Source organism: Neofelis nebulosa, chromosome 13 (assembly GCF_028018385.1).
Source record: "Neofelis nebulosa isolate mNeoNeb1 chromosome 13, mNeoNeb1.pri, whole genome shotgun sequence".
Taxonomy (NCBI): Eukaryota; Metazoa; Chordata; class Mammalia; order Carnivora; family Felidae; genus Neofelis; species Neofelis nebulosa.
In genome coordinates this window covers 50,123,158-50,148,440 of record NC_080794.1, presented here as the reverse complement: position 1 = coordinate 50,148,440, position 25,283 = coordinate 50,123,158, and the positions used below count along the sequence as shown (strand labels likewise).

General features: G+C 50.0%; 1 protein-coding gene across 2 annotated transcripts; it reads left to right on the top strand.

The window, feature by feature from the left end:
* Nucleotides 1–177: 177 nt before the first annotated feature.
* LOC131492969 (anthrax toxin receptor-like) lies at nt 178–23,833 on the top strand. 2 transcript variants are annotated; one of them, XM_058696941.1, is made up of 6 exons: nt 178–973; nt 1,051–1,119; nt 10,776–10,991; nt 12,128–12,211; nt 13,429–13,506; nt 23,272–23,833. In XM_058696941.1, exons 1-6 carry the CDS (start codon nt 902–904, stop codon nt 23,497–23,499), a joined length of 747 nt encoding a protein of 248 aa, XP_058552924.1. In that variant the 5' UTR covers nt 178–901; the 3' UTR covers nt 23,500–23,833. The 2 variants fall into 2 exon arrangements, with proteins under 2 accessions (XP_058552924.1, XP_058552925.1); XM_058696942.1 differs by lacking the exon at nt 1,051–1,119 and having other exon boundaries at nt 181–973.
* Nucleotides 23,834–25,283: the final 1,450 nt, after the last annotated feature.

Here is a 25,283-nt window from a genome sequence, read left to right as displayed (position 1 = left end):
AAAACCACCCCCAGTGATGAGTCTCAGAACCACATGGGATCATGTGTGTACCATCTAGGCTCTTGGTAACTGTGAGGTGCTTGACCAACACTTGGACCAACACTTGGACTTGAACAAGAAAAGCCAAGGGAACCAGGAGCAGACAGGATTCTGTTTTCAGAAAAAAAAGAGCTGGATTTCCCCCTTGCCCACACTTTGTCTCCATCACATCTCTGGCCCTGATGCCTTTTCCCTGCGGTTCCTTCCCTTTGGTTGATGTCGTCCTGTGACTGTGCCTCCAACACTGGAAACAGCTGTGCTCTGCCCGGAATCATGTTCATCTAGGTTAGGGCCCCAGACCTTGCCAGGAAAGAAGCATGGGCCTGGTGGGGAAAGGCACTGAGCTGGGCATGGCATCCTCAGCCCGAGAGCCTCTGACCTCACCTTCTGGATCCCTGGGCCTACGGATACAGCAGGTCTTTCTGTACGTGCTGCCCTGAGCCAGAGCCCCACCTTCCACTGAGCTGCAGGACACCTTGTACAGTCGAGTCTGGCTGTCACTCCCTTTGCTCATCTAAAACGCTGACGCTTGTCCAGTGAAGTCAATAGAGTTGCCTTTCAGGGCAAAGGTTGTGCGTCTGGTCGTAGTGACAGTTCAGTAGGAAGGGCCGTTCAGGAAGGACAGTTCAGTAGTAGGAGCAGGGCTCAGTGCCGTCTATAATGTGGTTCCTGTCTAAGGCCCCTCCTCCCTCCAGGACTGGGCTTCTAGTCCTCTAGGCCCTTCTGATAGTGGGTGCTCGGGTCGGGTGCCTGTCCTCTGGAGGATGAGGTGTGAGGAGAAGTCTGTAGACCCAGAAGCCTGCAGAGTGTCACTTGGGTGCCTTTACTGACCAGACCACTCTCTGCCTCCTCTGCAGCCCCTATGCCTAGGCTGATTATCGCTACGACCACCACACCACTATCAACAACATCACTTCAGAAGACTAAGATCCAAGTGAGTCCCGCCAATCATTACCAGTATTTTGTTGCATATATTTGGGTATTTTGTACTGAAAGCCTTATTTCTCTTAGGTTAGAAAAGCTGTGAGAAAGCAGTCCCTAGTTTACTTTGTGGCATTCGACGAATATGACAGAAACCAGGTAATTCTGAATAGGTAACCAGAGGATGCTTCTCTAACCCACCCCTAGTGTCTGGGCAGCAGGTAGCCACTCCACACCCATGTGCAGGTGTAAGGGCTTTCCCTTCCTTAATGGTGGGCTGCTGGCCAAGGTCAGGGTCTGGCCCTTGGAGTCTAACATGGCATAAGACAAGCCACTCTCTAGTACCTTGCTCTCTCTCTCTCTCTCTCTCTCTCTCTCTCTCTCTCCATCAGTTCATATTAATTTTTGTCACATTTTAAGGTAAATTACATGTATCAGCCTACTCTGCTACCAAACCCTTCATATGCATATCTTGAACTAGGGACCTATATTTGTTAAGAGTTATTTTTATGAAATAGGAGAAACGTAAGTGTATCATTTGATGAGTTCTGACAAATGTGCACAACCAATATGTGACTACACCCCCATGAAAACACAGACCATTACACTTGCTTCTAGAAAATTCACTCTATACCCTTGTTTGACAAAACTTCCTCCTGAAACCTAAAGGCACTTAATGTTCTGATTGTCCATCCATTGGCTGCTCTATAAAAACCTCTCTTTAATGGGTCCATGTGGTATCAACACTGTGTTTTGTTGATGCACTTAGCATGGTGATTTGGAGATTTATCCCTCCTGTGTGTTTGCTGGGTATACTCGAGGCTTTTTCACCCACTGTGGCAGGTTGTGGCTGGCACGTTGTCATTCATTTTCCTCCACGTGATGGCCCAGAGAGATGGCCCTAATATGTGCCATCATTGATGTGTCCTGTCTGCAAAGAACCCCAATATCCAGGGCACATCAGTGGGGGCACATAGTAGGACACAGGGCAGAGGAAGACTTTCTTCTGAGATCCGGTGGAGAGGTCCCACAGGGTGGCCAAGAGACTCACTGTGTGCAGAGGGTAGAGTGGACTGTGGGGCAGTAAGACCCAAAGGGCGAAGGCAGGACCCACTATGCAGTGCAAAGACAATTTTCACCAACGTGGATAGCTACTGTCCCTCTATGATGATAAAGTTCCCCTTTTTCTACTACTACTGCCTCCCAGAGATAACTACCATATATAGTTGATAGTATAGATGGACATAGCTATCTAAATGTGATTTTCAAGGTGTTTTTACATTAATGGGATCATGCAGTTCATAACATTTTCCACCCATCTGCACATACTCCATTACATGGATGGAGGAAACTTCTTTCATTAGTCTCCCCTGGTCGATATTGTAGTGGTTCCTAATATGTGGCTACAGCAGGCTGTGCACATCCTGAGGCTCACCTCTCTGTGGGCATGGGTCAGGATTCCCCGGATCAATTCCAGAAGTAGAATTGTGGTATTAAGAGGACACACAGCTTAAACGTTGGTCAGTAGAGTCGAATTTCTCCCAAAGAGCCTGTGCTGGGCAACAGATGGTGTTCCCAGAGCCCAACCCTCCCAGGACAGGTCACTTCCACCCAGTGCCCTTGTCAGTCTCATGGTTGCTTGGTTGTCCTTCCTTACTGCTTGGCTTCCTCCTGACCTTGTCAGTGGGATGCCTGCCTTCCCAGCTCCTCTCTCTGGAGCCCCAGGAGGCCTGATGTAGAACTCTTCCTCCAGAAAGAAAGCTCTCATAAAGAAGGATCGGTTTCCATGCCAGGGACTGGATGGTCCCTGTGCCACCTGAGAGTGGGTACACAGTGGGAGTCTACCTAGGAGACACAGCTCCCTGAAAGCCAATGTTCATCCATCCTTGGCTTCATTCTCCTCCTATGTGTGTTACTGTTGGAGGAATTGGGCGAGGGGTGTTGGAGCAGAAGGAGAAGCTACTAGACAAAGCAAAATCCTTTAACTCCACGTGTCTTTTGCGCGAAAGTCTGACACCATCACCCTGCTTCCACGTACCGACACTTGCCAGAGTGACAAGACCCTCTGAGAGCAGCAGTGCCTGGGGACACAGGGGGTGCTGCTGTGGAGGAGAAGTGGTGACTGAGCAGGGCCTGAAGTCTGCAGGGAGTGCACAGTGGGAAGGGGGTCACAGGCATATGGACAGCATGTGCTCTTCCCGAGAAGTGCATGCACTGCGGGGCCATCCCTCTGAAGCAGCCTCATGATAGCTGCTCAGAACTAAGACAAGAGCAAAGGGGGCAGAAGTGGGTCCTGGAATGGGTACTTGAAGTCAGATCCTGGCCCTGTACCTGCCAGGGGTCTGAAGGAGGCCACCTGCCCTCTCTTAGCCTCAGGTTCCCTCTCTGTAAGCTTGGGTAGGAATGCCTAGCTCACAGGTATTAGAGGTTAAGGAAAGTGTAGATCGGCCCATAGTATACGCTCAGTTAGTGAGGAGTGTCATTTTGGATGAACACCGGTGTTACATGGCTTGGCCTGGCACAGATTTGCCCACTTCTGGTTCCTTCTGCCTGTGTGCTTGTGGCAGGAAGGCTCTACTCACTATTTTTGGCTCCTCTGGAGCCTGATCTGTCCACATGCAGCCAGCTGACTGTTCCCTTCTCTGCCTGTATCTAATTACAGTGTGGGCTGTCAATTTACAGTTCTGTCTTGCAAGGAAATGCTTCTTTGCAATAAAAAATCCTGGAATATAAATTGCAGATGACACTTCCTTGAGACTGAGAGCCAAAGCTCTGCTCAGGGTGGCCCTAGCCGGGCTGGCGAAAGGGTGTGCAGGAGATAAGCCCAACTGCTCCTTACAGGCCAATCACAGAGCCCTGTGTCATGGTGGGAAGGGTCCTTATGAAGTGTGAGCCTTGAGCAGGCAGCCTGGCACAACTGAGTTCAAAGCAGCATTGTACTGTTGGTTACTGTGTGTGGGAGAGGACGTGTCACTTACAGACATCAAGCCTCCACTGGGTGGACCACTGCCATCAGTGCCCTCGGGGGCCAGGCTGGTGCCGTGAGCAGGAGGCATGTGTCAGGCCAAGCCAAGGATGGTTGATTGCATGTGGGGTGTAGTGCAGTAAGGCAGGCGCTGGCCCCTGAGGAGCTCCCCTGATGTGAACAGGGCCCAGACAATTGTTGACATGCAGAAGTATGAACCCACCATTTCCAGGTGTTCCCATTTTTGAAGAATGCTAGTGATCTGGGTTATTAGGGAAAACGTGCAGGCTTTAAGTGTTGATACCTATTTTTGGAAGACACTTGAATGCCTAACAAACCACAACAGCAGCCAGCATTGGGCCGCAGGCCCAGAATCTATTTTCTTCAAATCAGAGAATTTGCAAACACTGCCCTGATCAATGGGAGCTGCAGGGAGACCTGAAGCAGGAGAAATAAGGACAGCCAGGTCCAAGGTTGTGCTATAATAAAGGTTGTGTAAATAAATAAATTGAGCTAGGGCAAACCAAGCTTCCAGAATTGGAATGACCCAGTCTGGGACAGGAGGCAGTGATGGAGGCTAATGACCTTGGGCTTGCAGTTAAAGACCCACATGTTATCCTGGCTAAATCCTTAGGGATCCAGTCTACCAGCTGTCTTCTCTATCCCCTGGTGTTTGCTTCAGGGAAGGCTCAGTAGCCTGCTGAAGGTCTAGGGTCTAGACCTGCACCTCACATATTAGTGTCTCCACACTGAAAGAGGAAGTGCTTGTTGAATCCCGGGTGGGTTGTGTGTAGTCCATGAAGCCTCAGGCAAAGGCAGGGGAAGAGCAATCATGTGAGACTTCCAGAACCACAGCTAAGACAGAACTTACCTTACTTTATCTTTACTTTAACTTATCTTTACTTCTGTGCAGGGTCCTGGGCTCTTTGTCTGCCTCATCTGAGTCCCAGCCCTGCTCCTGGGGTCTCCAGCTTCATTGTCCTCGGTCTTCTCTCATTAATGTGGGAGACCCCATGGAGAGGACTGTCTGCACCCTTCAGTGTGTACTTGGGCATTTCAGGGTCAGAAATTTATTGCTGGAATTGCCCCTATGCAAGACTGAGGCTGAATTCCTTTAATGCTGTCCCACTGTCAGGAGTGGAGAGTGGCCCTGAATACTCAAGGCCCCTTTTCACTCAGAATGGACCCTCAGAGTGAGACTGGGTGAAGATTGGGCCCCAGGGAGTCCTGCATCTAGGTTTCGACATGTTTGCTTTCTCACAGGAGTCACTGGGAAGAATCAGAGGGAAGGCAGCCCTCAGTGCTACCTCACAAGATCTTTGGATGTTTCCTTTGCAGAACCACATATGCACAATTTTTCATAATTGGCATGGATCTAACCAATAATAAACAACTTCTTTGCAAATATGTTAAGAACAACATCACTGTATTCAGTAAGTATACCCCTTGGTGTCTCCAAGTGACAAATGCCCTACAAAAGGCTGCCTTCCCCTCAGCCACCTAGGCCTTCAATGCCCTTGCTGGCCATTCACTGTGGGCACTGTGAAGATAGATCAGCGTGGACACGTAGAAGGAGGGACCTGACTGGGAAGCCTGGTCACCTACACCTCAAAGCTGGGAAGTCATCAACCCCCAACACCACAAGAGCCTCTCAGAGCAGGGCTTTAACCCCTGCCAAGAATGGCTGTGCTGTGCTGGGTTTGCCCCAGAGCTGTATTCCCCCTCCCTTGGCTCAGCTCCTACTCACCTTGAGAGACAAGGACCCAAATCCATTGAGTCTGCTGAAGAGAAACACAGGCAGCCCTAGGGCTTCGAGTCTGGGCCAGGTTCACTGGTAGCCTCCCAGGAGAATGTGTGCATCTGGGATTGAGAGAGGATGCCAGCTGCCAGAACAGGACCCTGGAATCCTGGCACAGGCACACATCACATGTGTGACCTTGACCAAACGAGGGTTCTGTTCTCAACCTCTTTTTCCTCTACTGTAAAATGAAGCCAATATGGTAACTGGGCTGACTAAGTCATATCACATATGTAGGCCTATAATTGGGAAATGCTCAGGCATCAGGTGTTCTTCCATGGTGGGTGAGCGGTCAGAGGAAGCACACAGTTGGGCAGACAGATGTGCCCTCAGCACTGAGGTGGGTGTGATTCTCCCCAGAGAGCGGGGTGATACAGTAGAACTATCTCCCACTGAGCCCCAGTGCATCCATTGGACCTGATGAGATTATATGCAGTGAAGTCTTACTGCAAGGCCATCTGGTAAACCCATAGCAAATCCTCTCCCCCAGAGCATCTCTAGCCCCTCTCCTTTCTGTGGGTACACAGAATGGGGCAGGGAACTGTTGTTGCCACATTTCCACACTTGCAGTGTGTAGATGTCCTCAGGAAATGAGTTTTCTTTGTTCTGTACTTCCTTGGGAGTGGCTTAGGGACTGAGTATGACTTACATGGAGAACTAATGTTGATAGTGCACTCACTACATCAGGTAATGTGCTAAGTACCTTGCATATGCTATCCCCAAAATTCTCAAATAGACCTACTGTCATTTCTCAGTAGAGCTGTGGAATGAGGCACAGGGACAATTAATGATTTTGCCCAAGGCCAGGAGCCAGTGTAGGAAGAGCCAGAAAGTAGACAGGTGATCTGATTGCCTAGTCTGGGCCTTTGCCTTGCTGAGTTGATAGTTCTTGGGGAACATTAGACACAACCTGTCTCCTAGGAAATGTGCACAGATACTTCCCCTGTGGTCTGTGACCGTACTGGTTCCCACGAGATCACCAGTGTTTCTCTTCAGTGTGGACCTGTGCCAGGGCCTCACATGGGAGAATCCAACATAAATTCCTGTGCATCTCAGCTGATGGCCAGTCTGAATCCATTCAGAGGCTGGTCGGAAGTGACCCAGCAAGATTTTTTTTTCTTGCCAAGACCTCTGATGCACTGATGAGGAGTGATTTGATTTTTTTTTCTAATTACATTTTTCTGAGATTTACACATCTGAGAAAACATTTTAGAAAATATAGAGAAGCTTATAGAAAGTGTTAAAATTGACATTTCTTTGTGTTTTATCTTTTCTGTCTTTAGTGTATAATGTTTTTATGTTTTAAGCAATTCTGTAACATGGCAAATTAAGTATTCAATTTAATCAGTTAATAGTGGTTTGAAAACTTTACATTCTGGCAAGCTTCTGAGCCTCAGTATCCTGGCTGCCTGCCATCAGCTATTCTCTGCTGGGAACACCCTACTGGCAAGTAAACTGCATTTCTTAGGGATTTTTTTCCCCACTAACCCCAACCATCCTACCTCGCCGATACAACTCTTTTCCCATAACCATACGTGGCGATTAGTTTTTGTTATCATCCCAGTGAAAGGGTCAAACAGTTCAGGAGCTTATACCTAAGCTGATGGGTGAGTTAGGGCCAAAGCTCACCCACAAGAAAATGAACCATTCTGAGGGAATATATACATAACTTGTGACCAAAGTTCAGGGTATGAAAAGAGTTAGGTCTCAGGAGAGAGAGGGTGCCACAGCTACAAGAGACACAATTGTTTTGGGCCTCTTGAGTGCCACCTCCCAGCTCCCGCTTAAGCACAAAACAAAACAAAGCCCCTCTCACATCCTCAGGCTTTGCTATCTCATTAAATGGTACCATCATCCCAGTTGTTCCAGCCAAACCCTGCCCATCAACTGTAGTTCCTCTTTGCTCTCACTCCATATCTAGTCCACCAGCAAGTCCTGCTGCCCCAGTGTCCAAAACATACCTGGATCTGGCCAGCCCCTTGTCAGAGCCATCATTCTTAGAATAAAACCCAAACCCCTTCTGAGGGCCCACAATGCCCTGCACACCTCTCCTCACTCACGTCTTTCCTCAATAAGCTCAGCTAGTTCTGCCCCAGGCCCTTGGCACATGCTGCTCAACAGGTTGGACACTCTTCCCTTGAATATTTCCTCAGATTTCCCCTCACCTGGTTTCACCTCCTGGATCTCCTCCTCAAAGATACTTTATTTTTAATGGAAATTTTCAACAATATACAAAAGTAGCAAAAATGGTATAATGAACTTGACACAGCTTCACCTACTTTCAATAATCAACCCTGGCTAGTCTGTTTTTGTTGATGCCTTCATCGTGAATTACTTTGAAGCAAATCCCAACCATCGCATCATTGTGGGATAAATGTTTCAGTTCCCCTAAGGGAAACGGTTTCTCTAAAGGACAGGACAGGCCCTGCATTCCTAAGTAGCTGTCCCTTCCCTTCTGTTCTCTATGCCTTCTGTGGCTTATGATTGTCTCATGACTTGTCACTCTCTGCATTTATTTTGTTCTTTGTTAGTTATTTCATTGTCTGTCTCCCTCCCATCCCTCAAACATAGGGCCCTTGAGGGCAGGAACTCAGCCTGCCTTTTCCATTCCAACCAGGCATTGCACAGGGCCTGGTGCATAGCAGGGGCTCAGAGGAAGGCAGCAAAGGGAAGCTCACGTCTACCAGAATGTTGTTAGTCTGCTTGTCAGGGACCAGCTGAGGGGAGATGGATGGATGGACATGCTCATTGACATTATTCTCTTGTGGTTTTCTCTTAGCTAATAAACCTTACCCTCCAAAAGGAGACTCAGTACTTTGCCCTGGCCATGAATTTAAGACAGATGGAGAGTAAGTACCCCAGGTTGGGGGTCAGATGGGCATTTTTGCCACCATGAGGTGTACAGAGTGTGGGATGCCATGTTGTGGGCAGTACGTGCCTAACTTAGGGAGGACTCAAGGCATCCTGACCACCTGCCCTGGTGGCGGTCCCCAGAGGCGCTCAAGGATTCTCTCAGCCCAGGCTCTGCAGGGAAAGGTAGGATTGGGAGGATGATGTCCCTGGGGATGGTAACTGTGCTCCAGACAGCCATTCAAGAGCCAAGTCGACATGCACTGTAAATAGAAAAGAGTCAGTGTTGGTGATACCAAGCCACCCTCCCTGGAAAGGCATCTGTCTCCATGCAAGCCTCCTTGTGCCTGGACACACTTCAGTGCAGAGGTTGATCTTGTAGGAGTTGGGGTGAGTCCTCCTTACACATGCCATGTGCCCACTGATGGACCCAATACCTGATGATCATAATCATTGCAATATAGAAAGCTGCTGGCTACAGCTGAGCCAACTGCAAGAACTATACCTATCTAGATTGGTGGTTACCATATTCCTTTTCTATGCTTTAGGACCCTCGTCATGCAATACAGCCTGGAAAATGGCAAAACATTCAGAGGCAACATGATTTTCATTGGCACCAACTGTGTGAGGGCCAGGGTGGGGCTGCGGCCTTCCTCCTGGACTGTCCAGGACCACTGTACGGGAGGAGCAGACACCAAGGGAGGCAAAAGAAGGGGAAATGTCCCAGGCAGTCCGAGCAACTACTTTGTGCAGACAGGCAGCTGGGACAACTTCTCACAGCCAGCTTGGGGCCCTCAGCCCTCCATCGGAAAGCCGTCCACACATCAGGCTTGTGAGGTGCCCTGGGAGCGCTTCCACAAGAGCACCTGCCATGTAGCTTCCTGTCCAGCAGGTGCTGCAGAACCTCTGCTGTCTCTCTCTGGGAACCAGGTGTCCCTGAAGGCAAAGGAAAGGGAACGGTTAGAGCTCTAAGCAGAGTCCAGAAATGGTGCTGGGGCTCTGCCACCCCACCTCGCCCCTTGCCACCTCTGCTGGCCCAAGAATAGTGGTGGGGAGCTCGGGGCCCCATCCTGCATTCCAGCTGGGCAAGTGGGAGAGGCTTGGAGGCAAGTGTTAGGAGCCCGAGTCCAGGACCTCTGGGGCTGCGGGGTGCTCCAAACCCGGACCCCAGACACAGGGGATCTGGAGAGCGGTACCCACTGTGGCCCTGTGCAGTCGGGGTGTTTCAGCAGCTGCTGACACAGCTGAACCCACACACACCCATCACTGCCCGCAAGCCCAAGCCCACTTGGGGAACACCCCTGTCATTTTGCAGAGGGCATCAGCCTCCCCTCTGCGTCTGCTGCTTTCTCGTGCTCCGTCTCCGCTAACTCTCTGACCTCTGCTGGACCTTGCTCTCCGGCACTTGGTGGGAAGCTGCCAGGGCTGTGGGGAGGGCCTGGGACTCAGCTCAGGGACGGGCACGTGGGAAAGAGGGTGCTGCTCCCAGGTGCCCACTTCTCGGAGCTCCACGTCACCCGGGCACCTGGGGCGGGGCAGCATGACATGGGCGACAGAGCACGTTAGGCACAGGAAGAGGGCTGCCTGGGAGGAGCGATGCCCGTGCCTGATTGCCACCAGCCTAGTGTCCAGTCCCAGCTGGGAGGGTTCCAGCAGCACAGACAGTCCTCGGACTGTGTGTTCACTTGTGTCAGGACAGGCACTCACCGACCAGCAGACCACACTCAGCCATTTGTCCCTCAGGAGCCTGACAGGCCACCCTCAGCAGGCACATTTAGGAAAGAACTCAGGAGGAGCCTGAGTTCATGGACCCCCACCCTGCTTCCCCTTCCTGGGCACAGACTCTGTCCCCTGTAGCTCCCCTGCATCAGGGAAAGCCGAGCATTTGGTTTAGGGCAGGACTGCACCGCGTGCGGCTGAAGCGTGCAGTGAGGGCTGGCATGTCACACATGGGAATTCCGGTCCTTGTCAGGGCTCTGGGCCAGAGCCTCGGAACGAAGCCAGTGGTGGGCTCTGTGGCCCAGGGCTCCGCAGCGGCTCTTTGAGTGCAGTCTTGTCCTCCAGGCCTTCAGTGCTCCCTGGAGGCGGGGAAATCTGAGGTGAGTGGGAACACACGATGTGCAGGTGTAGTGTACTGGGGGGAGGCACCCAGTGAGGGCCATCCAGACCCACCCAGGACTCTGACTTTTGTGCTTTTTGCAGGGCAATACATTGGAGCCCACAGATGCCCCAAAGGAAGAGACTTCAGTCCCCACAGTTGGCACACAGAAGACAACAGTGCCCACAGTTGTCACACAGGAGGCACCAGCACCCATGGATGTCACAGAAAAGCCTACCCTTGACTATCTATTCCCATTGTTCGTCCCAACCCTGATCATTATCATGGTGGTGATCTGCTGTCTCTGTTGCTGCAGGAAGGTGAGTGACCCCTGTGAGTGATCCACATGGCCCTATGACACAAACTGTCCCCAGGCCACAAGGTAACCAAGCCCCACTCACCCCATGATCCTGCCAGTGGGCAGGTTCCCAGCAGCTCCCAGTTCATCACATGAGCAAACACAGGCACAGACTGTGTCTACCATTCCTGGGCAGAGACTCAGCTTGCATCTCAGGGACCCCCTGTTTCATGCTTGTTTCCAGAAGTGGCCTATGAGTTGCCCTGTCCTCTGGGGAGAAGTCACCCCAGTACCTAGTGACAAGGGAGGCATCACAGCAGCCAGGCTTCTGGAGAACTCAGGGGGACCAAGCACCAGAAGAGGCCTCTGATGCTGAGGGAAGATAATTACAATACACAGGTGAACTTTCAGAAAAAGAGCCTTCGATTTCAGAACTTGGTCCCTGCCCAGGCTCTGATGTATGTTGGGCTGCATTTTGTTGATCTCCATCCCTGTCACCCGCCAGGGCAAGAGGTTTGGCCACAATTATATTTTAGTGACTACAGGCTGGGGAGGTTGGAGGAGAGTGTGTTACTTGGCGTTGAGCTGTGAGGCAGGCCCGGCCCAGATGAGCACAAAGAGCCAGGGCCGGTGAGCTGTCTGTGGCTCCTCAGGGTAGAAGCCTAAAAGAGATCCAGAGGAAGTAGTTACAGCAGGACACTATGTCAGAGGAAGGGGACCGGGCCTGGGTTTGGGTAGGAAAAAGACCCCACTGGCCAGCGCTGTACTGACTGATGGCACTGTTGCCTGAGGAGGCTGGATCTGCCAGGGGCAAATGAATGCAGCCTGGGCCCCTGCAAATGCTCCCACCCTGACAGCCCTCCTGTCCACTGCACAGCCCTAAGACCAGGGTTTTCCACCAAAGGCAGACCCCGGGACCAAAGGGACGGGAGAGACTTTGTCAGCCTTTGGGGAGAAGGTCATATTTACAAATAAATTGCATTTCCTGGTTTTTACCATGTGGGACACTGACATAGTGTAGGATGCTACTGATGTGTCCTTAAAATCTCCCAATGCACCATTGCTGAGTGGCCACTAAGAGGTGCGGGAGCAACAGATGTTATATGTCTGCACCAGAAGCTCCCAGACAAAACAGCAAAATGTGCTTTCTCTTCCTAGAAGCCAGAGACATGTATACAGACACGTACCCCGGTGATTGTCCTTTCTTGTATGTACCAGGAAGACACTATAAGACGGATAGAGGTGAGAAGGGCCTTTAGGTGGGGCTGAGGGACAAGGGAGGGCAGCCAGTCCATGGCCCCACATGAACCATGACTTGGGTGGAGATGAGCTTTGTGGGCACTACATCGATCGCTGGGCACGGGAAAAACTGCGGAGGCCATCCCGATCCCGGGCCCCAGGAGAGGGCAAAGACTGTGAGGGCTCTTGCCGTCACCAACACCACTTGGAGCCTGGCACCAGGCTTGGAAGGGGCCCAGGTTTGCAGATGTTGGTGGCTGGCCACAGCCCACCAGTCCCAGGCTGTCTGAGGTTGTCAGCGGCTCCAACAATGGCTTCCATTTTTGTGGCCAGCAGGCAGAGGAGTAAAACACAAGCTCAATCACAAACAGTCTCCCACAGGTCAGAAAAAGAATCGTTTAAGGAAAATTCTGAGCAAAGTTTGTTCCATGAGTCAGCTCAGCAGAGTAAGGGACTAAGCTAACTACATTGTCCTTGGACACACTGACATGGGGACAAGGGCCTCAAGGAGGAGGAGGCTGTGAGGAAACATCCTCACAGGAAGTGCTAGGGCCGCACCCTGGGTGGGAGCTTCAGGGCCTGCAGGGGGGCATAAAGACAGGGTGGGGAGGCCCCAGGCAGCCCTGGCTGAGAAAGGAAGAACCCCATATTCTTCCCTTATGGGCTGTGCCCTCCTCCTTGTCCTGCATCTCTGGTGATGCACCTGTTGGAACCATTCTACCTGAAGTCCTGAGGCCACCTGTCCCTAGGTCCAGGGCCTCTTGCCAGTGTCCTCCCTTCCTGTCTCCCCAGCAGCCCCGGGATCAGCCCTCTTCCCCTTCTGCCTCTGGTGTGACCCACTTCGGGTGCTTGTCCCCTTCTCCCAGCTCCTGCCCAGCTCCCTGATGCCCACATCACATTCCCCTGCAAAACCTCTCCTTGTGACCCCGCATGTCCCCCACCTTAGACCCTTCCTCTCAAAGTAGCCCCTGCCTTCTCCTCCTACACCAGAAATACAGACTCATTTCGGGTTCCAAAACAATCTGTGACCTACAGTGACACTGCCTGCCCTGAAACACACAAGGCCACCAGGCCCCTGCCCCAGGCGGAGACTACAGAGCAGCCTCGGTGTGTTCCTGGGGACAGAGCCCTCTGGAGCCATCTCAGGCAGAGGGGCCTCTACCCCTCTGGAGGTGACGGCCAGGCCCTGGAGCTTCCTCACAGCCACATCTGCTTTTCAGGGCAAACTGGACACCTTGTGTGACTTTGTGCAAAGCTGCAACCAGATCCCATTGATGTGGTGTCAGCCCAGGAACGCGGTAAGCAGGGGCACAGGGATGTTCCCTGGGCAGGCGCCCTTTTCTCTTTGGCCTTGGCAGCTGAGCTCAGGGACTATGGGTCAGAGAGCCCTGTCCAGGCATCTTCCGGGAGGATGCCCCAGAGGAGGAGACATGGTGCTCATGAGCCTCCCATGTGGATTCTGGGTGGGGCGCCTGCATTTCCTTGCTGGTCCCCATCAGAAGGACAAGAAGCTTTCTTGGGGAGAGTGTTACCCAGTGCCTCCAAGCTTAAGTGAAAGAGGCTGGAGAAGGAGGCAGGCCAGCAAGTTCTCCTGACCCCCAGCCATCATCCCTCCCCACCGAGCTCCCCAACCTGTGTCTGCTGGATCCACACCCTCATCCTCTGAGACTCTCCTGGGCGGCTCCCTCATGTGCCAGGAATGCTGGAGGGCATGGTGACACCCCCATGTTGTTGACCAACATTGCGTGCTTTTGCCAGCTAGTAGAGTCCCTCCACGTGCCACTGCCTGTGACAACGGGGAGAAGCCTGCATGTTACAGGTGTTCCCCTTGGAATTTAATGGTTGTGACAGCTAATTGTTAGAGTTCCTCCTATGCCAGCTGCCAGTCTAAGAACTTTCCATAATTTCACATTCAATCCTGCCAGTAACTGTACGTGCAGGTATTACTAATATGCCAGTTTTACCAAGGAGGGACCAAGGCACAGAGAAATCAAGCAACTTGCCCCAGGTCACAGAACCTGGGAGTGGCAGAGCTGGACTTGAACCCCAGGGCCTGCCACCACCCTTCTCACTGCCCTGCCCCCATCAGGTCAGCACTCATGAAACCATAATGGTTTCCCCAAAACCAATGCAGGGCTCAGAATTAGGGCCCATGAAGAGCATGCTCCTGGCTTGCCTGGGAATCATGTGCCTAAGCTTCCCCATGATCAGAACCTCAGACTGGGCCAGGTGCCTGGAGGACGTGGTGTCCCCAGTATCTATAGTGAGGGCTGCATTAGTCATTTTCTTAGTTCAGGCAAGCATGACTGTCCCTGGTGGTCAGGTGAGCATTAGGAGTCCTGGGCACGCCTGGGGGTGGGGACCCTGCTGAGGAGACACATGGATGTGTGCTGACACCCAGCAGGGCCACGTCTGCTGTCAGAGGTTTCAAGGCTCCTCAGGAGACCACTGGGCTCCTAGCTCTGGGTCTGAACAGAACTCGCGGTCCCAGCCATGTTTGCACAGACGCCCATTCTGCATCTGGATCTCCTGGAGCCTCGTCCAGGGCCACAGCCCCATTATAGTCTCTAGAGCACCACACCGGCCTTGTGCCCTGAACCCACCTAGCCATGTCCACTCCGGGCAGAGGGACAGAGCAAGACATGGAGGGAGGCCCAAGACCAGAGGGAGGACAAGGGAGAGATACCAGAAAGGGCCATCCTACCCCATCAAGAGGAGGGCAGGGGCACTGGGCACCCTCTGATATGGTCCCTTTCCCAAGACCCTACTGGGAGTGTCATGGATTGTGGGGCACTTGCAGCTGCCCAGCGCTCTGCCAGGCCCCTACCATGCCAGCTCTGGAGTCAGCCCAGTATTCTTTCAAGCTGGGAATGACAGTGACCCCGTTTGTTTGCTGATGGGAAAACAGTCCTGAGAGGCCAGCAAAGTCACAGAGGCCACCCAGAGAGCAAGTGGCAACACCCAGGGCCATCTAAAGTAACCCCCCTCATCCTGAGCAGAGCTGGGAGCCCATAAGTAGGCCCTTTGGGTGTGGGCTCCCTTCCCACTCCTGGGTCCCTCCCATGTGACTTTGTCCCTCTGACCATCCTCCTGGAGACCCGAGTGTGGCTGTTTTCTTCAGGACCGTCTCTCCCTACGCACATATACAGAATGACCCAACAAGACTCAGTCTAGTTTCTTAATCTTGAGTCAAACCCTGGCTCCCATCCAAGGTCCTGATTCTCTTCCTTTGTTGCTTTATCCCAGGGGAGCCCATTAACTCACCAACAGGACCACTGCTAGGTCCGCCAGGAAATCGGGCCAAGAGTGGCCAACCTTACCCTCCCCCACTGCACATGGTGCACGGTCACAGAGCTGTGTCCCAGTGCACATACCCTGCGTGTCCCCCACACAATGCCCTGTGCACAGCGTCTCCTTTCCTCCTCACAGCCACCCCGCAGGGACCACACCTGCCAGTGACACAGAGCTTCCTGAGGCCAGACACTGTTCTAAGTTTTTAATACAACTAACTCTTTCATCCCCCCCACAAATCCATGGGGAGAAAGCTGAGGCCCCGCACAGTGAAGTCTCCTGCCCAGAAGCCCTAGGGCCCGCATCAGGAGCTGACGCCTCACTGCCAGCCTGGCTCCTTCTCTTCTAGCAAGGTGGTCACTTCTCTGCATGTCACAGCTGTGGAAACTGAGTGCCTAAATTTTAGTCATGGACTCAATGTGATGGGGCTGTGGAGAGGTGCGGCAGGGCAGGTGATGACCCCCGGAAGGTTCACGTACAAGTCTAGGCTCCAACACCCATTTCCTGCTGCCAGGGTCATAGGGAAATATCTGGACTCTGTCCACAGAGTCCACAGAGTCCATCTGTCCACAGCACAGTGTGTTATATATGCAAACAATTGTGAATGTCACTATGTTATTTTGATAGTATGCTGATAACAGACCTCCTTCTAAATATGAGCTCATGTATGTTTGCTGGGAAAGTGTTCTTCCATGGAACAATTAGAACCTGGGTACAGATCGGCCTTATGATGTATTCATGCCAAGGAGCTCCTGAGTCCTCTGTCCTTGCCCATGGCACGGAGGGAGCTCCGTCAGGGAGGGGGGTGTGACAAAGCTGGGACGTGGTTTCCCCTCTCCAGGAAGACTGAACTTGATAGCTGTCTGTCAAGCCAGTGAACTTTGAGAAGATCTCAGATCATAACCTTGGGATTGTGATGCAGCTGGCTCTCCTGTGCTCTGCAACCCTCTCCTTCCCCTGACCCAAAACTCAAAGACACACACACGCTCACACACACACACACACACACACACACAGGCAACCCAAGCATGTGCACGGACATGCTGACACATGCACACATTCCCCATGAAGTAGCAGGAAACGAGGTAATGGAGCCCATGCCCCAAAGCATGGAGATTCGGGCTAGCAGTCACCCATTTGCCAGTGGATCCAAGGGTAGTCCCTTCACTGTGCAGCACTGAACTGATGTAAACAGTAATTGGTCACTGCCTTAGGTCATCAAATGGTAGGAAGGCAGAGAGGAAGGAGACTCACCTCCACCCCCAGACCCCTCCACTCAGCCCATGACACTTGCAACACAGTCTCAGGGTCTCTCTGGCCCTCCTCGTTCCCCCTGCCACATGGGGCCCCTCTTTTCTCCCAGCAGTCCATGGGAAGATGCAGCCTGCAGCTCCCGGAGATGGACTCAGGCGTGGGAGACAGGATGGGCCTCAGCGCAGGTGCCCCACAGTCATCCCTTGATGAAATCAGAGAGATCCCACAGCGGTTGCTAGGTCTAGATAATCTGTTTATGCTCAGGAGTAAATAAGCAGAAATAAAGGAGCCTGAAATAAAGATAAAGATTCCGATCTGTTCTCAGCAGCAGCACACCCATGCACATGTGTAACGCAAATGTACTGACCTATAATGAAACCACAAACCTTCACTCACTGCTATAACAGAAGATTTGAATATGTGCAAACCTAGACCACATCGTCAGCTTTTCCCAAAGGAGCTCATGGTCTTAGCTCTCCTTTGGTGTAATTGTAATGAACATGCTTAGGGAATTTGATCAAACTCATTTAAAATTCTCCTCTAAAAATAGACATTTAAGAATTTTTGGAAAAGTAAGCAATGCAAGATTTACTTTATCCTATACTAAAACATTAAGCTCCAGCAATTTAAAGAATAAATATAATGATCCTATAGAATAATGGTCTTAATTCAACTAAACACTTATACACTGGAAGCGATTGTATAAATAAGGAATGGCCCCAGTTGGTGAGAGTATGTGTGTTTGCACATCTGTGTGAGCATGTGAACTTGAGAGTACTCACATATGTTTAATTATTAACATGGTATTTTTTTGTTTTATCTTTTTTTTGTTATGTTTTTTCATTTATATACAAGTTATATAACATATAGTGTAATAATGGTCTCAGGAGTAAAGTTTAGTGATTCATCACTTACATATAACACCACTGCTCATCCCAAAAGGTGTCCTTCTTACTGCCTCTTGCCCATTTAGCCCAACCCCCCACCCAGAACCCCTCCAACAACCCTCAGTTTGGTCTCTGTATTTAAGAGTCTCTTATGGTTTGTCTCCCTGTTTTTATTTTTGCTTCCCTTCCCTTGTGTTCATCTGTTTTGTATCTTACATTCCACATATGAGTGAAGTCATATTTTTGTCTTTCTCTGATGAATTTCCCTTAGCATAATACACTCTAGTTCCATCCACATTTTTGCAAATGATAAAGTTTCATTCTTTTTGATTGCCAAGTAATAGTCCAGTGTGTGTGTGTGTGTGTGTGTGTGTGTGTGTGTGTATACATATATATACATACTACATCTTTATCCATTCATCAGTCGAACGACATGTGGGCTTTTTCCATAATTTGGCTATTGTTGATGGTGCTGCTGTAAACATTGGGGTGCATGTACCCACTTTGAATCAGCAATTTTGTATTCTTTGGATGAATACCTAGTAGTGCAATTGCTGGGTCATAGGGTAGTTCTATTTTTAATTTTTTGAGGAACCTTCATACTGTTTTCCAGAGTGGCTACACAGGTTTGCATTTCCACCAGCAGTGCAAAAGGGTTCCTCTTTCTCCACACCCTTGCCAACATCTGTTCATCTGTTGTTTCCTAAATTGTTAATTCTAGCCATTCTGTGATGTGTGAAGTGGTATCTCATTATGGTTTTGATTGTATTTCCCTGATGATGAGTGATGTTGAGCATTTTTTCATGTGTCAGTTAGCCATATGGATGTCTTCTTTGGAAAATTGTCTATTCATGTCTTTTGCCCATTTCTTTACTGGATTATTTGTTTTTTGGGTGTTGAGTTTGATAAGGTCTTTATAGATTTTGGATACTAACCCTTTATCTGATATGTCATTTGAAAATGTCTTCTCCAATTCTGTCAGTCGCCTTTTAGTTTTGCTGATTATTTCCTATTCTGTGCAGAAGCTTTTTACCTTGATGGGGTCCCAATAGTTCATTTTTGCTTCTGTTTCCCTTACCTCTAGAGACATGTCCGGTAAGAAGTTGCTGCGGCCAAGGTCAAAGAGGTTGTTGCCTTTTTCTCCTGTAGGAATTTGATGGCTTCCTGTCTTACATTTAGGTCTTTCATCCATTTTGAGTTTATTTTTGTGTATGGTGTAAGAAAGTGGTCCAGGTTCATTCTTCTGAATGTCACTGACCAGTTTTCCCAGCACCATTTGCTGAAGAGAATCTTTTTTCCATTGGCTATTCTTTCCTGTTTTTTTCAAAGATTAGTTGGCCATATGTTTGTGGGTCCATTTCTGGGCTCTCTATTCTGTTCCATTGATCTGAGTCTCTGTTCTTCTGCCAGTACCATACTGTCTTGATGATGATAACTTTGTAATACAGCTTGAAGTGAGGGATTGTGATGCCTCCAGCTTTGGTTTTCTTTTTCAAGATTGCTTTGCTATTTGGAGTCTTTTCTGTAACATGATTTTTTTTTAATTTGGCAAGCTCTTGGGGAAAAATACAAATTAAAGCACATTTAACAACATACCAACACAAATTCCAAGTACCTTTGAAAGTTAAATATTTAAAAAGCTTTAACTCGTAGTAATAGAATAAAATGCAAACAAATATTTATTTAAGGTTAGGTGTCTAGGTAAGCATTAAACCAGAGGAAGGAAATCACAAAAGTTCGTATTCACAGATTGAACTGTATCCATTAATTCAACAAAGATTTATTGCATGTCAGGTGCTGGGAGACAGAAGTTAGGCAGAAAAAAAGCTATCTCCTGTCAGGAAGAGGGGGTAGGAGCCATGTCATGCATTTCTTTTGAAGAGTATCAGGTGGTGAAAAACACTGTCTAGAGACTTGAAAGTCATGAGTATGCCTAGTGCCTGGTTGCCAGAGCAGAATCTCAGTGACAGTACATTTAAGCTGAGAGCCAATTGATAAGAAGTCCATAGAGTGAAAATCAGAAGTCCTTCCAAGAAGAGAAAAGAGCCAAACAATTCTCCAGGGCTTTGGGTCTTGGAACATGGAAAGGCTGAAAAGTCAGTCTTGAAAGGTGGTTAGGAATCCCCTATACAGGCCAGATAAAAAAGGCACTCCACAAAGACAGAACAACCTGAGCAAAAACTGATAAATGGGAACTTAGTTGTTCTGAGAAAGACTTTTATCAGATTGCTTGCATCCTAAGCTCCAGAGCACAGCCTTTTGAGAAACCTACCTAATCTTTAGTAGTCCAGGCTCTCTATTTGCCTTCATCCTTACAAGATTGCTTCTGGAGCTCCAGCTATCACATACACATTCCAAGGAGAAAGATGGAGGGAAGTCACAGGGGCTTTCTACAAATCACTGCCCAACAACCCCATCTTCCTTCCATTGGCCAGAGTTGATTTACATGGCCATCTTGATCAGCAAGGGAGACTTGGAAATGTCATTTTACAGCTGAGTGCATTGGCTCCCCCAACAAAATCAGGTCTTTGTTACCAAGGAATACAGGAAGAATGGACATGGCCATTCCCCACTCACCACATTAAAGATTTTAGCCCCATATTAAGGATGGGAAAATAGTTACCAAGATACCGAGTGACTTGCCTGTGGTCAGAGACACAATAGGAACCAGCTCCTTCCCCTTCACATAGAGTGTGCAACATTTAGTGCTTTTCCAAATCAACTTTTCACAGAAAGGCATAATAACCCAGAGAAACTTGGAGAGAAAACTGTGTGTCTTGCAGCTGTTGTGTGACGTATGGATGGCCTTTGTTGATGTGTGCCCATGGGCAGGATGGGCCTGAAGCTGTCCAGAGCAGAGAGGGATGGGGACCTCTGAAGACAGGCATCCAGTGCATCAGGAACCACTTTTTTCCTGTCTTTCTTCACACCTGCCAGCCCCCTCCCCCACCAGCTTTCTTTGAAGTAAAGTCTTTTCTGTGCAGCCTGTTCTGGGTGGAACACAGCACCCTTGCTACCAGATTAGCATCAGCACACTGGCAAAGGGGAGAACAGGTATTTGGGGAAAAATAAATCCTATGGCAGTGCAGTCATTCTTGTATATGGCCCATGAGCACTTACAGCATCCACACTGAATAGAGGCCTGAATAAACCCATGTTAAAAATGACAAAGAGCTGTAGCATCCGGCATTCCCAAGGCCCCTGTATCCTTCTCCGTTCCCAGGAGACTCCAGATCAGGAACATAGCATGGACATGAAGCCTCCCCATTCTGTTCTCTTTGGCTTCTCTTCAGTTCCACTGTGAGTCTGGCTGTGACATTATTGGCTTGACAACTGCTCAGACACAGCATCTCACTCAGCCACAAGTTTGTGCCAGAGGACATGCATTCTCTCATCCAGGAAAAGCCTTTTCTCCTTGTGCTGGAGCCTGTGAGTCTTCATGTGCAGGCTGCCCTAACAGCTGGTTGTGGCCACTGGAAGTCAAGGCAAAAGACCATAGGGAAGAGTGAGACAGGCTACAAATGGGGACATGTAAGGACCGTGACAGCAGACATCAGAATTGGGGGGCAGGGGTGCTACAGAAGCCAAGACAAGGGGCCCAGCCCACGTGGGGCACAGAAGCACCTGTGTGTCATAGCAACAGCTCTCTCCCTATCCTTAGGTCACTCCGTATGTACAGTATTGTCATTAACTGGCCTGTCACCACATGTGTCATTAACACAGCTCTTTCACGTCTGCTGCCTTAATCTCATCCCTGCTGTATCCCTGGCAGCATGATCTGTATTTTCCAGAGAAAAACACTGAGGGTCAAAGCCTACCCAGGCCCCCTCAGGCAAAAGACAGCTGGGCCAGAACAGGTACCCCCTCTCCTGCTTCCTGAGTCTGCCCGCCTCCTCTGTGGATGAAACCCTACTCGTGGCCTGAGCCACTCATAATACATGCACAACACAAGTGGGAGCTGGCAGGGGAATGGTGTGCACAACTCCAAAGATTCAGCATGAATCCTAAACGGGGTGTGCTCTCCAGGCTAAGTCTGCTCTTTCCTCCAGCGCTTTGCATGACTGCTCGCATTGTGAGTCCTCAGTTGAGCAAGTGCACTACTTTCCTGTGCTGCTCTAACAAAGTGTCACCAACTTAGTAGCAGAAAGCAATAGGTTTTCAGTTCCAGAGTTCTCACAGTCCTGGAGCCTAGCAGCGTGAAATGGGTTTTCCTGAGCAGAAATCCAGTTCTCGCCAGAACTGCTCTCGTTTTGGAGGGTCTGGGAATAATCCCCTTCCTGCCTTTTCTACTTTTGGAGCTGCATTCCCAGGGTTCCCTGGCTCCTGGCCCTTTTCTCCATTTATATGTCAGCAGAGCAGCACCTTAAATCTCTCTTCCTCCCCCTCCCAACACCTTCTCCTCTTCGGTGGTTAAATCACCTTCTCACAGGAACCCTGTGGTCGCCTGCAGGCCACCCAGATAACCTGGGATAACCTCCTCATCTCAAGATCCTTAACTTAATCACACCTCAAAGGCCCTTTTCCAGTGTAACCCCAAAACAGCTACAGGTTCCAAGGACCAGGACCTGGGTATCTGTCAGGGCCATTGTTCAAGTGACCACAGCAAGCCAATGAACTAGAAGCTCCTTTGAGAGCAGGGACTGTCCAATTTGGCACTTTGCACCTTGTGCAGCACAGAATGAGCAGTGGGTCATAAGGACCTGAAGGTGCAAGTGTACCTGTTGTGGAGGGGGGTGTGCAAAGACCACACTAAGGAAGGGCCATGCCCAGAGACTTTGCCCAGTCAGTGTTCCTAAAGGTCTGGCTACCTTGGTGTGCTGGTAGGTTTGTTTGAGTTAAAAGCAGACCCTGTGGCCCTAGAGGAACTACTTGCTAGAAGGGAGCTGGAGGTCTGGGAAAAGCCAACATGGTCTCCCTCCTCTCAGGTGTGCTGCCTATGGAAGATGCAGGCCCTTTCTTATCACTGTCTAGAGTGGCCAGAGATACTGCCAGATGGCCAGTGTGCCCAGGCCACCCTCTTTGGCTTATCTGAGCCTTTCACCCAGGAGTTCTCAGCTGATTCAGAGCTAGGGACAAGGAGGGGATGACAGTAAACTAGGGGCAAAGTTCACTGTCCCGAAGCATCTATGTTGTTCTTTTCCCAAACCAAGGGGTTCATGTTTGCTGCTGCCTCCACAGCCCATCTCCAGTCCGAGGATGCCCCTAGCTGCCCTTGCCCTGGGAGCCCAGAGCCTGGCCTGAGAGTTGTAGTGAGGACTTAACCCTTCAGCATACATTTGCTGAGGGAGGGGAGTCTGGGCAAGGCTCATGCTGCTGCGGCAGTCAGGCTTTGTTCTTGTTCCTGAGTCTCCCAGTCCAGGGAGGAGCAGACAAGTTCAATACCAGAACAGAAGGAGTCCAGGGTCAGAACACTGGGGCTGCCTGAAGGAGGCAGGGCAGACTCCAACTGAGCCTTGAAATAACAGCCCAGCCTGGAGGCCAGCACCCAGGAAGAGGAAGGGCATCATGAAGGTCCTATCATGTGGGTCCTGATGGGTCATGAGCCTGAACCTCTTGAGCCAAGGGCACCACAGCTTTCTGGTTCTAGCTCCAATGTATTCTCAGTGACCTTCTCTCTTCTCTTCCCTGCAGGGTCGATGCCTCAACTTTATCTTAGTGAATCCCTTCTGCAGGCAGTTGCCCTGTGGCTCAAACATCTGCCTTACAGCCAGCCAGGAATGCTTCTCTCTCCATAACTGCTGCTCATGGTGCCAACACCCCTCTCCCATATGCTCCCAGCCACCCTCCAGGATGCTGCCACTGCTGCCTCCCCCTGCCCACGTGCTCTCCAGAACTACTTTACCACTCCTAGCCCCATAGCCCAGCCTCTAAAACCCCCAAGACCCAAGAATGTTAAGAGCTCTTTGTGTACCAAATTGGACATAGAAATTGAGTCTTGGTTTACGGTCTAAAGGAGTTAAAATTGTTGCTTATCAACAGGAGAGTTTGTTACTTTTTGAGCATTGTGCCATTGTAGGAAATGTATCTATACTCTTTCTGCCAGGATAAAGCACCTTGGTATGTATGGATGCAGACGTGGATGTGCCCCACTCCCCACAGCTTGGTCTTCATCTGTCATGAAGGGCTTGGATGCATGGGGTCTGAGTCAAATTTTGTTCTTTGTAAAAAGCCCAAAATATCTTTGAAGTGTGAATGCAACCTGTTTCTCCACTCACTGGCTGTTACTTATCTCTGCTTTAATTTCCTCATTGAAAAGATGGAAATAATGGTGTCTCCTTTACAGAAGTCACCATTTATCGACTACGTAAGTGTCTACATGCTGAAGGCTTAATTCTCTTTATTGCATGTAATTTTCCTAACAACCACACATAGGAAGCCACATGTGCATCATCTCCAACCCACCAAATGCCATGTTCCTAAACACAGCCTCCCAGATTCTTGAGACCATTGTGTGTCTAGATTCTGCCAATTGCAGTGTTAGATATCCATACTTCTAGCTCCATCTATGGTATCACCCAAGTCTTACTAATGGGAACAAGAGGAGGAGGAAGAAATCATATGATGAATATATAATAATAGTAATAAGAAGGGGGAGATGAAAATGAGATGATGTTATAATAATAATAATAACAACAACAACTATTATACAAGGAGGAGGAGGAAAAAAGATGAAAATAGAAGATGAAAAAGAAAATAGAGGAGGAAAAAGAGATGAAAATAGAAGAACAAGGAGGAAGAAGAAGATGAAAAGGAGGAGAGTACTGAACTGGCTGGAGACCTTTGACATGACCAAGCTCCCGGAGGGTCACCTCTGTCTCATGCATCAGCACTGCTGAGGTAAGGTCACTCAGGCAAGTGCAAACAATGTCCTTCAAAACTCTGTCTGGGGCTCCCTCTTACTGGTCCACTCTTGGGGCACCCGGGTAGCTCAGTCGGTTGAGTGTCTGACTTCAGGTCAGGTCATGATCTCACAGCTCGTGAGTTCGAGCCCCTTGTTGGGCTTTGTGCTGACAGCTCAGAGCCTGGAGTGTGCTGATTCTGTGTCTCCCTCTCTCTCTGCCCCTAACCCACTCTCATTCTGTCTCAGTCTCTCTCAAAAATAAATAAACATTAAAAAAATTTTAACTGGTCCACTGTCTATGACATTAACAGATTGAAACCTCTCACAGCCGAAAATGACATGTGCCTGGCGTGGCCTGTCCCCAGTGAGCCTGTGCCAGCTCCTGACGCTCATCTCTTCTTGTCAAAGGACTCACAGGCCCTTTCCCAGGGTCAGCATCAGACTCTGGGTCTCATCCAGCTCCAGGCTCCATGCACCTCCCCTGTGGTCCAGCACTCAGATGACCTGTGATCCAGCACTCAGGTGACCTGTGCAGATGCATGATGTCACCTCTGGGATCACATCATGCCCTGGCCAGTGAGTTCTGAGTCAGGAGATCACAGGCACAGCAGCTTGGTGCTGCCTTGCTCCTTCTTCCTACGTGGACCTACCCATGCCCTTTGCCACTAGAGACGGTTCCCAGCCAGACATTCCAGTGGATGTATGCAGCCCTTGTTCTCCTTGTTCCTATGCAATCTTAAGGGGCCCTTTGCTGTCCCTCCACTGTCCTCAATAGCCTCAGTTCATTCTGGGCTGTCACCCC